This window comes from Typopeltis vanoorti, chromosome 18 (genome assembly GCF_054136105.1).
Source record: "Typopeltis vanoorti isolate ZY-2024b chromosome 18, IOZ_Tvanoo_1.0, whole genome shotgun sequence".
Classification (NCBI taxonomy): domain Eukaryota; kingdom Metazoa; phylum Arthropoda; class Arachnida; order Uropygi; family Thelyphonidae; genus Typopeltis; species Typopeltis vanoorti.
In genome coordinates, this window is record NC_143566.1 from 24,715,198 (window position 1) to 24,728,799 (window position 13,602).

The following is a 13,602-nucleotide window of genomic DNA, read 5'->3' on the forward strand; positions in this document are numbered from 1 at the left end:
TAGGAAGGGCATATAGTCTAGGAGCAAAAGTGATGAACTTTTAGCCTTTTTATTGTTTCTTCATCCCAAGAATGAACTTCGTTCAAGAGGCTATTAAGTGTATTGATTTGTGATTGAGTAGGGTCTCTTTCAATGCTTCTGTACGTAGAATGATCTCGAAGTAGAAGACTAAGTTTTCCACAATAATTATTCTTATCATGAATTACAAGTGCTCGACCTTTGTCGTTTTAGTAATAATTAGGTTTTTATTATGTTTTAGAGCAGATAAGGCTTGAAATTCTTTCTAGATAGATTACATTCAGGAGGTATTGATTTCAGTAAAATATACGCTGATTGAAATCTAATTTTACTCACTAAATTATATGAATAGTTACGATATATTATACATGAAGTCCATGATTATGAAATTCCTCCGCTTATGTCTCGATTTTTAGACGAATACTGATACAAAGTGGACAAATTTGAGCAGACGGGGAAAAAAAAAGTTGACGTTTCTCTTAAAACGACATTAGATTGTGGTTGCTGGGAAACACTGATAATGTGGAGGCCTATTTCACACAAACTAAGAGCAGACGTGATGAACGAAGAATAATTAAACAAGTGAACTTGAAGTTGGACTGTTCGGTTGTTCTGAGAAGAATATTGGATATAGAGATGTAAGCTAAGATACCCAGTGCTCAAGAATCTGTAGAAAACTCAGATCAGATACTACGTGTATATATGTGAGGGGAGGAGATAAATAGGTAAAATCAGAATTGTTAAGCAGTATGAATTCTCTCTTTTCAACAGCATCTAGGAATTTTAAGATAGTTTTTTGGTTTAAACCTTCCAAGACATGAAAACATTTCTTGGCACATCATATATCACAATTATAGCATACGTATGATTATGCAAGAAACTTGAAGAAAACTGTGATTTCAAGAAGGGAAACCTCTTCTTGATTAAGATCTTTGGTGGTGACGAAAGTAAAATCAAGTGAAGTAGATCACTTCGTGTGTGGATGGCAATAAAACACATTTTTTAGCTTATCTCTTTTTAACTAGTAAATGATATGGAGACCATCAAGGAGTTAGTTGTATATATTATTAATTTTTTTCCAGTTTTTATATTGCCTGCCTACATATCTGAGATTTGTAGGCAGGTGTAAAATGTCACCAGTGTTAAAGAAGGAAGGAAGTGGGTGAAAAACAATCACCCCTCTGAGATGAGAAAGCGGTGGAGAAGATTAAGAGGCGAGCGACCAAGATGGTGAATGGGCTGTGGAATGTTCCCTATGAGGATAGATTGGGGGTGTGTGGACTGCACACACCCTCAATGCAAGGGAAATGTTTCAGCACTTGGCTAGAAGGGCCAGAACAAGAGGTAATCGCTGGAAGTTGAATAATGTGTGGTTATTAGGGGTGTGAGGACTAGATCTTTTGCTTAGAGAGTTGTGAGTTAGTGAGTAAAATGGGTTGCCAGAGTGAATGTTTTGTCTGTTAATGGGTTCAAAGAGAGGTATGATAGATTGTATAGATAGTTTGGGTCTCTTGCGATAAGTCTTCGAACTCCATGGAGGTGCCCGTACAATAATAATTAATAAATAAAAGTACTGAGTATAAGGAAGTTGATAAATAAATTGTGAAGGCTGAAAAGTTATACATCTTCACTTGTACTGAGCGACTAGAAAAGAAATTGAGGACCAAAGTCAGAAAGTGTAGAAGGAATACCATAGAATAATTATTTGGTCAGGAGAACTTTCCAGAGTGCAGTGTTAGTGACGATGATATCCTTTAGTTAGAAAGAGCGGAGTTCGAATCCCTTTAGGACGCGAGGAACAATAACTGAAGGTGAGTTATTTGATTTTATACGAAATAGCAGAAATTTTCAACCTGCGAAACAGTTAAGTGCATCTAGAAAAATAGCCGCACTTAACAGACAGTAAATATTCTGGTCTCATAGCCTTAGTGACGTCGGCCATAATTCCAACTAATCAACTATTATGGACAAACAAATTTCTCCGTTTTGTCCATGATATTTGATATAAAATATAACGTGAGAACACATTGCTAATAGCGATTAGCTTTAGCTATGCCAGAGGGACTTGCTCATCCAAACGATGGCCACTCTTCAAGATACGAAGCTAGGATGAACATCTTAAAGATGTTATTCCAATGTTACGAGGCTACAAAAACGATATGGTAATATAGAAAAACTGGCTTCTAGTCATCTTGATCTGCATGAACTGACTTTAGTTATAACCATCCATAATACTATTAGCTAGCTATGATTCAACTAATGCGTTAGCATGTATTCTACGTAACGTCAACATGCATAGAGCAGTTTTTGAACAACTGCAATCTTTTCATACAAGTACTCGTATATATAGTAAGTTTAATATTTTAAGGAGTATCACTCCATATTAAGTTTTCTATATATGTTTATATAGGACCAAATAGGAGCAACATGAACTTTTATTTATATATAGGAAACTTTTCCCTAAACTGAAAAGGTTACTTTCCGAGCACTATATTTTTGACGGGCTGAAGGAGGACTGATCCCCCATCGTCTCTTTTCATCAAGTGTCACACATCTCTAGCTTCCATCTTAAATAATTCCACGTTCTCTAATAAATTGGTTACTCTACTTAACCACTTTATTAGAGATACCTATCTAATAACGTTTTGGACCACCATGCGTCTTTGAAACCACCTCGATACTCCTGATCGTTGACTATGTGTTGTTCTTAAAGCAATTTACAATACGGACTTTTTTTTTTGTTGCGAACTCCATCCACGAAAGGCGGTAAACCCGGAGTGCATCACTTCAGTGGGTGGGCTGAGGATTAGATAATCTGGAAGTCTATCTCTAAAGGCCAATCATGGCACCTTTAAAGCCACTGCAAGCAGGGTGATGATCTCACACCGGTTGATGAAATTTATCTACAGCCGAAAGGGCATTCACAAATATCCATTTTAGATTTGAATCCTCAGCCTGTTGATTGGAGAATGGAAGCACTAACTACTCAGGAAAACGAGGTGTGCAGGAATTCATATTCAACAGGGATTCATACCAACAAGATGTGTCATGAACATCTTTACTACATTCCAGAGATGAGATGAAATGCTTAGTGTGACTGAGATTCAGTGAATGGAGCAGGAAGGCAAGCTTAAGTTTAACTGTTTCTAAACACGTACCATATCAAATAACGAGTTCGAAGTGTCCTTCTCAGAGTAAACAGTCACCATCAATAAACGTTTTTAAATTAAACACTTTTTTTTTTTCTTTCAATAGAAAGTACGCATTCGTATTCAGTAGAATATTTTTTTAGGTATTCAAATAAAAATTTGATCGCTGATCAGAGGAGAAACTTTATCTAGATAAAGTTAAATAAATAAAGTTTTTTTTTTTTTTTTTTTTTTTTTTTGCGCCATAAGGAAAATACTTTGAATTTTTGATACACTATTGTTCTAAAGGGTAAAGTATTGCCAACGAGAAAAAAAGACAGCGTGACAGCTGACAGTTCAGGGTTATTAAAAATGGAGCGCTACACGAAAGAACAACGCATTTTCATTGTTGAGCAATATTTTAAAATTAATTTTGGCAGCTACAGTTCGCAATTTTCGTACAAAATATGGTCGGAATAGTGATTTAACTTCATCAACTGTGAAAAGATTAATTAAAAAATTCAAGGAAACTGGATCAATTAGTGATCTTATACACTCTGGCCATCCTTCAACAAGTCGTTCAACAGAAAACATCGAAACAGTTCGTGAGAGTGTTGCTGAGGGTCCAGGAACATCAATTCGGCACCGTGGTCTTGAATTGGGCATTTCGAGAAGCTCTCTACAGCGTATTCTCACGAAAGATTTGCATCTTTATGCTTACAAAGTTCAATTGACTCAAGAACTGAAGCCTACTGACCACACACAGCGAAGAGAGTTCGTTGAATGGATTATGGAACAACAAGTGGATGCTTATTTTTCGAACAAAATCATCTTCAGCGATGAGGTTCATTTTCATCTTGATGGCTTCGTTAATCGACAAAATTGTCGCATTTGGGGTTCAGAAAATCCACGAGTGATTGTTGAGAAACAAATGCATCCACAACGTGTCACTGTTTGGTGCGGATTTTGGGCTGGAGGCATCATCGATCCATTCTTCTTCGAAAATGCGGCTGGTAAGGCAATAACAGTTAATGGTGTTCGCTATCGCGACATAATAATCCAGTTTTTTGTGCCTATATTGCAAGATATGGATGTGGACGACATGTGGTTTTAACAAGCCATACAGCTCGAGAAACAATTCAATTAATGCATGAGTAATTTCCTGGTCGTGTAATTTCCCGTTATGGTGATCAGAATTGGCCGCCCAGATCATGTGACTTAACGCCGTTGGACTTTTTTCTTTGGGGTTTTTTGAAGTCTAAGGTTTATGCCAACAAGCCCACGACCACCCACGCCTTGAAGGAGGAAATTGAGCGCTGTATCCACGAAATTCAGCCACATTTATGCAAAACAGTCATGGAAAATTTCGACAAAAGAGTGCGTATGCGCCAGCAAAGCCGTGGAGGCCATTTACCCGATATGCTATTCCATGCATAACCCTATACTGTATAATTTATGAATCAATAAGAAATTACAATTATTATTATTATTATTTTGACACCTCCAGGGAGTCCAAAGACTCATCGAGGGAGAGTGTGCCGACAGCATCGAACGATTGGTCCCATTCCAACTACTAACCGCGCTCAAACATACTTAACTGAGCCATTAGTAGCAGAGGCTCTACCAATCGACCAACCTTCGCCGGCAATTATTAATTAAAAACCTGTGTTTTCTATCAAAATTACTTCTTGCGTGAATTTTGGGACACCCTGTAGAATCTAGATATATATATCAGTAGATATATGATTACTCCGCCGCAATTTTTTTTTTTTAAGTTATATTTATTAATGGTATCTTCTTAAGAATTATTACATTTTATTTTGGTAGGCAGCTGCTTCATGCATCACTAAGCAGAGACAGCCTTGTTTGCTCCAATTACATGAAAAAAAAAGTTTAGTACCTTTAAATGTAACATTTTCTGTAAAGTGTATATTTGGTAATATTTATAAGAAATTTAAAACACTGCAAAAATTATTTAAATGTTACGCTCCCTTTTTTACCTATTTTTTTTTTTAATAAAAATATTTTTTTTCTCTATGCACTGGTTAATGACGAATAATTCTCACATTATTAAATATACTTTTTTTCAGATTTGGTTTCGTTATTTAGAAACTTTCATTCACAACTTTTTACTTCATTACAGCTGTTTGGTTGGGTGAATATCGTGACGAAACTCATTTACCCAATTATCCTCTCCTACTGTTATAAAGAGCATTGATAAGGAGGTGGAACAGTATGTTTGAAGGAAAGGGAAGTGGTTCTAGGCTATCCAATAATAGAACGTCATTTACTGTGGTATCCAATCAAATTGAACTACTGTAGGTCTCGTGTGTATCAAATATGGCGGGTGAGAATCGTATGTCTTCTGGTTGAATTGTGAATCTACTAAGCTAAAATTTTTATTATCATTTAAAACATATTGAATTGTTATTTTTGCCTATTACAGACATATTTTTAGAAAGCGAATTTTTACCGGTTACAGATGAGTTGACTGAAGGTAGGTTTTTTTTTTTTTAATTACCCTGATTAGTGATTGAGGTAAGGCGAGGCGATTTATGCCAGTAATCTGCGGAGTGGGTGGATAAGGCCTAATGTTAGGCTTAACGTATTTTAGTGTGCTAACTCTTTCCAAAAATTCTTTGGATTCATTTCCCTGTCAGTGATTTTAGTTTCTTCCAAGTGATGTGTGATAGTCATATCTAGATCTCAGTGTAATGTTATAAACAACTTTGCTGTTAAGTTGGATAAACTCTTCCATTGACTTCCCTTGTATATGGCATTGCTTCGTTGAAGAGATCACCGTATTAAAAGTTTTATGTTCATAAAAGATATATTGGAAATTTTGGATTTTTATCATTACGGAATATTTTCAACTATTTTTTCCAAAACGTTATTGGAAGAGTTGACAAAAAGCACGCCTTAGCAGTGATTAATGTATTTATATTATTATTGTTTTGATATAAAAATCGATCATCCAGCTAGCAGATGTTTGTTCATTCATTCCCAGATACAGGTACAGTATACTTCTCGTATTTAATCTACTAATGCTCCAATAAAAGTTAGAATGAACTGTGTGTATGGGAGGAGGGCGAAATATAGTTTTTCTTACTATCTTCTCCCCCCACCCCTTTCTGTGGACAAGCCCATAATTATGTAAGGACTATTTTCATATAAGAATAGTGTCAAGTATGTTTGTGTGGTGCGGAGAGAAGCTATATTGCAGCATTTCCTTTCATGTGTATTTAGGGACTGAAAGGTTATTGTTGAAGTTCACTGGGTTGTTTAGTTTGTGAAATTAGAAGTAATAAGTTCTGATAGTAGCCATGACTTTTTTTTTCTTTCAAATGTTATGTAGTCCTTCCCTCTGTACTGTGTGTGTGGGGGGGAGGGGGGGATTGAAATTGATAAAGTTTTTTGCAACTGCAACGTTAATGGCTATTCTGGTTATTGTTTTCACACCAAGCAAAATGAAAAGTGCTAATACTCTTAAAATTTGGCTTTTCATAAATCCACTTTGTTTTAAAAGTAAATTTAATGTGAAAATAATTGCGACATATAATACACAAATGATTTATAAAACAGAAATCGGTATAATTCAGAAGAAAACTGTAACCACAATGAGGATAGTGGAACAGGCTTACAAGTTGGGCTTCTACAGGATTGGATGGATAAGAGATTGATTTGAAGAGATTGGAATAGAATATTCTTAAAAAAGGACAATGCTTATGGATTGTCACAGATTGAACTTAATTCTCTTATAAATGAAAATAGATCTGGATACCCAGAGGAGCCATTATTTGATGTGGAAAGTATCCTTGCAAAGATTGGAACAACATGTTTTGGATAATCCAATTTACTCAATTTAAGCTTCAAATGTAATGACTATCAAGTTTTTTAAGACAATAATTGCTGAAATTTACACTTTAATATTTTATAGACACATCGTTTTTATGCTTATAGTTAATGATTTATATTGTAATTGTTAATTACAAACACCAATGAAAAGCAGTTGCTAATTGAAAGAAAATTTGTTGGAATAGAAAAATAAAGTGTATCGAAATTCTTACTTTGTTCAAATAGACTAGGACATATCAGATACAAACAGTGTACAGCTGTATGCTACTTATATCAAGAGTCATACAAATAATAAAATAGGAGTGAAATGGATGAACTGCAAAAATTAGGTGATCATTATGGGAGATGTTACAGAAGAGATAAAACATGGTCAGTGGGAGGAATTCTTACACTGTAGGGCAAACAATATATATGCAAAAGAAATAAAAGGAGTAATATTGGTGGATGGTGATGGTTACATAGTGGCCATGAAAAAGGATGCAATGGAATTTGATATACACTAACGAACTGCTCTAATGAGCAGTTTGTTAGTGTATATCATACAGGTGTGGATAATGCTATACAACATGTAGAGGAGAGAAAGTAAAAGAACCAGAGGTTGCATGAGGTGTTGAGTGGACTAAATGTTAAGAAGACTGTGGAAATGGATGGTATTTCTTACAAAATATGCACTTGGCTTGGCTGTCTAATGAATCTTGCAGCAGGGGAGGGTTACATGGGTGGAAAGAAAGAAGGCAGATTATTGTTGCTGACAGTGGTGTTAGGATGAATGTTTCTGCTTATAGACCAGTCCATATACCTGCAGTTAAGATATTGAAAAGATTAGGATAGAATATGGGATTGGATCGACAGACATAGGATTCTCAGTGAGGCTCTTCATGGATGTGTCAAACGTCTCATTTTAACAGCTGACTCGCATTTCATGATAGTAATCAATATGTTGGATAAAAGAGACTCGTATATATAGTGATATTACTGGATTTTGTGAAGTATTTTATCACATATTTGGTGTCCAAGCTGGAATAGATGGATAGAATGGCTGTCTGAATAATACCAGCAAATTGTGGGTGGAGGGGGAACTTTCTAGAAAAGGTAAGTAGCCATTGGCTTTCTTCAGGGTTCTCTGTTTAGTGTCTTGCTTGTTAATGAACTTAGCACTTAGTATAGATAAATGATATGGTTGAACTTTTAATAAGCAAATTGCACTTAATAGTACAGAGTGTAGAGCTATGTACAAATTGGTAGAACTGTTTCAGTATCTGGAAGGTGAAAGGATGTCTTCACAGCACACTGCCTCTGTGATACACGTGAAATCAATCTAACTTAAATACAGATGTATAAAACTTCCCAAAATTTGGGAAACAATAATTGTCAGGCAAAACAACTGGCAAACTCTCCTACTTCGTTAGACTACATTTTATATAAAAAAAAAAAACTCGACCTATTTTTAAACCTTGATTGAAAATCTAAATTCGAATAATACAGATATATTGGTAAGCCTCAACATTACCTTGCTGTTCACCAATATTCCTTTAAATGACACCTTAACATTCTTAAAAAATGTTTTTCCTTCTGACATCTTAGATCTCTTTTCCTTTGCCATCTGGTTATTTTTCTAGGAGGAACAAAATTTTCAGAGGGAATAGCTCAGGGTGCTCTATCATGTCACCCACCTTCTTGATTTATATAAATGACCTGTTCTCATAGAGTTCCCCCCCCCCCACCAAATTTTATGTGGAAAATTTTGAAAAATGAGCAATAGGATCAGCCATTCTCAAACTTTCTATCTGGCTAAGATATGTAGCTGAAGTGTTCTCTATTTGGCCTCATGGCCCAGACACATTAGACTCCTTCCACAGTCACCTCAATAGCCTATATCCAAGAATCCAGTTTATTATGGAAAAGGAAAATAACAATAGTTTATTCTTCCTAAAAAAACCTTTCCTTCACTGTATATAGAAAACCCACTCATACATGCAGATACATTCACAAACTTTCCCACTACTACTCTCTCTCTCTCTCTCTCAACAATATTATTATTATGGCGACTCCAGGGAGTCATTAGACTCATCGAGGGAGGCCCTAAACATCATGTCCACACAACTATTTGGCATTCTCACAGTATCTATCATACCTTGCCTTAACTCATTCACTGTCATAGCACCCACAACAGACTCTGGCAGCTTATTCCACTTATTTACCACTCTAAAAGTAAAGAACCCAGCTCTAACACCCTTCCTAACCACACTCTTGCCCAGCTTCCATAGATGTACCCTAGTTCTCCCACCACCAGTCCTGATCTCAAAAATATCCTCTGAATTAATCCTATAGAAACCCTTCAGCAATTTGAATGTCTCAATCATATCTCCCCTCTTCTGCCTATCAACCAATTTCTGCAAACCTACAAATCTTCAACCTGTTCTCATAAGGTTCATTCCATAGACCTGCTATCATCTTGGTCACTCGCCTCTGGATCCTCTCTACCTCCTCCCCATCAAGAAGAAACCTAGGTGACCAAATCTGGGCACAGTGGTCGAGATGAAGTGTTATCAAGGCTTGCTACAGAGGAACAATAACTTGGTTGTCTCTGCTCGTCAAAGTATTTTTCAACAACCAAGTGATTTGATGAGCTGATTTAGCCACTTTTGCAATGTGCCCTCTAAACTTCATCTCCCTATCTACCAACACTCCCAAGTCCCTGGCCTCATCAATCTCCTGGAGTACAGTTCCCCCAATGTGGTATACTGCTGCTAATCTTTTAACCCCCCTCCCCAAAATGCATAACCTTACATTTTGTCACATTAAATTGACATCCATTCTCCTTAGCCCACAACTCCAATCTATCCAAATCATCCTGCAAGATTTTGACGTCTGCATTCACTATTGCCCTACCCAACTTTGCATCATCAGCGAACAAATGAGCTCTTCCTCTTAGATCCTTCCCTGTATCGTTAATGAACAAATTGAACAGGAGTGGTCCAAGAACAGAACCATGCAGCATACCACTAGTCACAGGCCGTCTTTTGGACTCTACTCCTGAATAAACTACTCTTTGATATCTCTCCATCAACCACCCACCTATCCATCTCATCAACCCTATATCCATTCCCATATGTTGCAGTTTGCGGATTAGAATTCCATGTGGTATCCTGTCAAAGGCCTTAGCCAGGCCCAGCAGTATCACTGTAAACCCATTACCCTTATCCAGTTCAGCCGTCACTGTGTTATAAAACTTGAGCAAGTTACTGAAGCATGATCTACCCTTCACAAAGCCATGCTGTCCCTCGTACAGTATCTCATTTTCATCAATCCATTCCTGTATTTTTCCCTTGACTACTTTCTCCAAGACCGTGACAGCGACTCGTGATATGCTGATCGGTCAGTAATTTGCAACAGTAGTCTTGGATCCTTCTTTATGGTGGAACTATTTTCCCCCTCTTTCCACACCTTTGAGACTAAACCAGACCGGAGACTCAGATTAAACAACATGGTCAAGGGCACTGATAATTCTTTAGCCACTTCACGTAAGACCTGTATCGGTATACCATCCAATCCCACAGATGTATTCACATTAAGGTTCTGTAATAGACTATTCACCTCCATTTCATTCATCACAATTCCCGTATAAACTAATGGTTCCTTCATTCTTTCAATGACACCATCTGGATGATATACTCTTGCAAAGTGCTCACTCAGTAATTCCACTATATCGACTGATTCAGTGACCTCCTTATCATCGGCATTCCTTAAAATCATTCTGCCGTGTACAGTTTTTTTTTGCTTGCAGCATATTGAAAGAACTGTTTGGGATTCTCTTTAGCTTGCATAGCTTGTTTCCTTTCATAATCTGCTTTTGCTTTTCTTACCACACACTCATCGTCCTTCTGGTCTGCACTTTATACCGTTCGTGTGCCTGCAGGTCACCTTTCTCTTTAAATTCCTTCCACAGTTGTTTCTTTTTTTGCAGCTCAAGCTTAATGGTGTTATTCATCCATTTAACCCCTACTTGTTTTACTATTCGGACCCTAGGTATACAATCAGCCATAACTCCTGTAAATGCTCCTTGACCACTTCCCATGCACTATCGACATCCAACCCTTGCAGTTTTACATGCCATGGCACTGAACCAAGCAATCTCCTAAGCTTGTCATACTTGCCAGCATGGTAATTCCACATATACCCTGTCTTAATCGAAAATTCCACACCTTTAGCCACCTCCCAGGTCAAGACCTTATGATCACTCTCACCAATATGGCTTTATTAAAACTCTAACCAATAGAGCCAATGATGTTTGTTCCATTGGAATCTCCCTTTCAACTGAACTCAACCACATACACAACACCTTCCTTTCCAATGGCTACAGTAATTTCAGAATTAAAAGAAAATAATCAGTTCTTCTCCCCTTTCTCAGCCATCGCTTCAGAAAGATTTCAGAAATGTCATCCCCCATCCATGGCACATCAGAAAAAATAGCCAGGTCTTTAAAAAAGTACAATCTCTACACAGCTTTTGATCCTCACCTGAAACTTGCTATTCTTATTCATTCTGCCAAAGATCAGCTCCCTCCTCTCTCAGTGCCTGGAGTTTATGAAGTACCCTGTTCCTGCGAGTTGGCTTACGTTGGACAGACAGGTAGAATCATACATCTGCAATCATGGCTATGGTCAATCTGGCCTTGCAGACCATGTTTTGGATACAACCTGCAGGATCTGGAAGAAGACCACCATGCTCCACCATAGTAAATTTAAAAAGGAAAGACTCTTTTTACAATCTGCAGCAGCACTCATAAATCAACTTAACTTAAATAAATACAGATGCATAAAACTTCCCAAAATTTGGAAAACAATAATTGTCAGAGGCCCCACTTTACATTCTAGGCTGCCTACAAATGCCCATGGAGGGCATTTGTAGGCAGCCTAGATAGGAATTTGATCACCTGTTTGTTTCAATTAGTATTGTGTTGTGTGTATTTTATAAAAGTTATTTGTAATCCCTGAAGATGTCTCGAAGTGAAATATTGTGGCATTAAAATTAGTTTTTAATCCGTTTTTAGTGCTGTAAATATTCCATTAAACCGCCAACATAATGGCCTCTGTGATAAGTTGCATGCTAATAAGTACAAGTAAGGTGGTAGGTACTGCAGGATCAAACATGAACTACTGTGCATTGATTTACTTATCTGGTTTTTGTTGTGATGCAGAAACACTGAGGATCCTAAGATAGACAAGTAATATCAGACTAGAATGTCTGTTGTTTGGGGGGGAGGGATGTTGAAGAAATGTAATTCTCAAAGTTTAGTGGATAAAGAGAAAAGAAATAATGGCAGTCATGGTAATTTAAGTTGGTGAGGGAGTTTAACAGAATTACGACACAGAGAGGAGAATGAGAGGCATGGAAATTGGGTAAAGGTGAGCAAGAAAGTGAGAAGTATTTTCACCAGTGCTGGGTGAACAGAATGCATTGCTGAAATATGCTACAAATGCTAAGAATATGAATATGCTTCGGGTTCCCTGCAGTTGTAATGTTGCTGGTTGAGTTAGACCTTCTATGATGAGTAGAATGGCTGAGCTAAGCTTTTGATGATAAGAACAGTAATCACAGTTAGCAATTTGGTAGTTTTTCATTGTGCATCATTGTTTCATATTTCTGTAAGAAATGATTTTATAGAGCTTAGAAATTGAAATTTATATAAAAAAGGAATCGGAAGGTACAACTGCCACTAGCAGTTTTGTCTTCTCATCCCTAGTCAAAGCAGTTGGTGCAACTTTTGTCTATCTGTGCTTCTTCCTCTATCTCCCCCTTATGGTAGCTTTGCAACATCACTTAAAGACAAAATTGATGTCTTGATTTCATTCTTTTCTTCCAACCCCTACATAGATGACCATGCAAATCGCTTCCTTCCTTGCCTGCCTCCTGTGATCTTCTGCCAGAAAGACATCCGAAGAATCTTGAATAACTTAGATACTATAAAGTTAGCCAATCCTGATAGAATTGCACCCAATGTGCTGAAGACGTGCTCCTGAACTAATACCTGTTCTCTATTAAACTTATTTAGTGAACTAATACCTGTTCTGTTCACTAAACTGTACTCAGTTGACATCTACCCTTCAGTATGGAAGAAAGTTCATATACAACCAGTTCCCAAAAAAGGGAATAAATGTTTACCATCAAGCTATCGACCTATTGCTCTTGCATCAGTTTTGTCTAAAGTATAGAGAAGTTTATCAACAGTCAGCTTCTTTAACATCTTAAACTGTTATATAATTAGTGACTATCACTATGGATTTCACCATTACAGATCCACAAGAGGTCTGGCCTTTGTTGCTACATTTTGACATATTCCACAGAAAGGTTTGAAGAAACCTGTACTGTTGCTCTTGATATTTCCAAGCCTTTTGATAGGTTTGCCATCGAAGGCTTCTCAACAAGTTACCATCATTTGGACTGTCTTCGTCATTGTATAAATGAATTGCCAGTTTTATCTCGGATCAATTCCTACTGAATGGTGGATGGTGTTCTCTCCTCAGACTTTCCTGTTAATGCTGGTGTCCCTCAGTGTGCTCTGTCATGTCATCTTCTTGATTTATATAAATGACCTGTT

The 13,602-nt window shown here is 37.1% G+C and overlaps 1 protein-coding gene across 4 annotated transcripts in view; it reads left to right on the plus strand.

Moving 5' to 3' along the window:
- Positions 1–5,471: 5,471 nt before the first annotated feature.
- LOC150096550 (serine/threonine-protein phosphatase 4 regulatory subunit 1-like) overlaps positions 5,472–13,602 on the plus strand; it is a 536,793-nt gene continuing 528,662 nt past the window's right edge. For 2 of the 4 annotated variants that reach the window (XM_090408173.1, XM_090408174.1), the window contains exon 1: positions 5,843–6,159. In XM_090408173.1, the coding sequence (XP_090264299.1) occupies positions 6,132–6,159 (28 nt within the window). In that variant the 5' untranslated portion in view covers positions 5,843–6,131. The other 2 variants (XM_090408176.1, XM_090408177.1) reach the window with 2 other exon arrangements.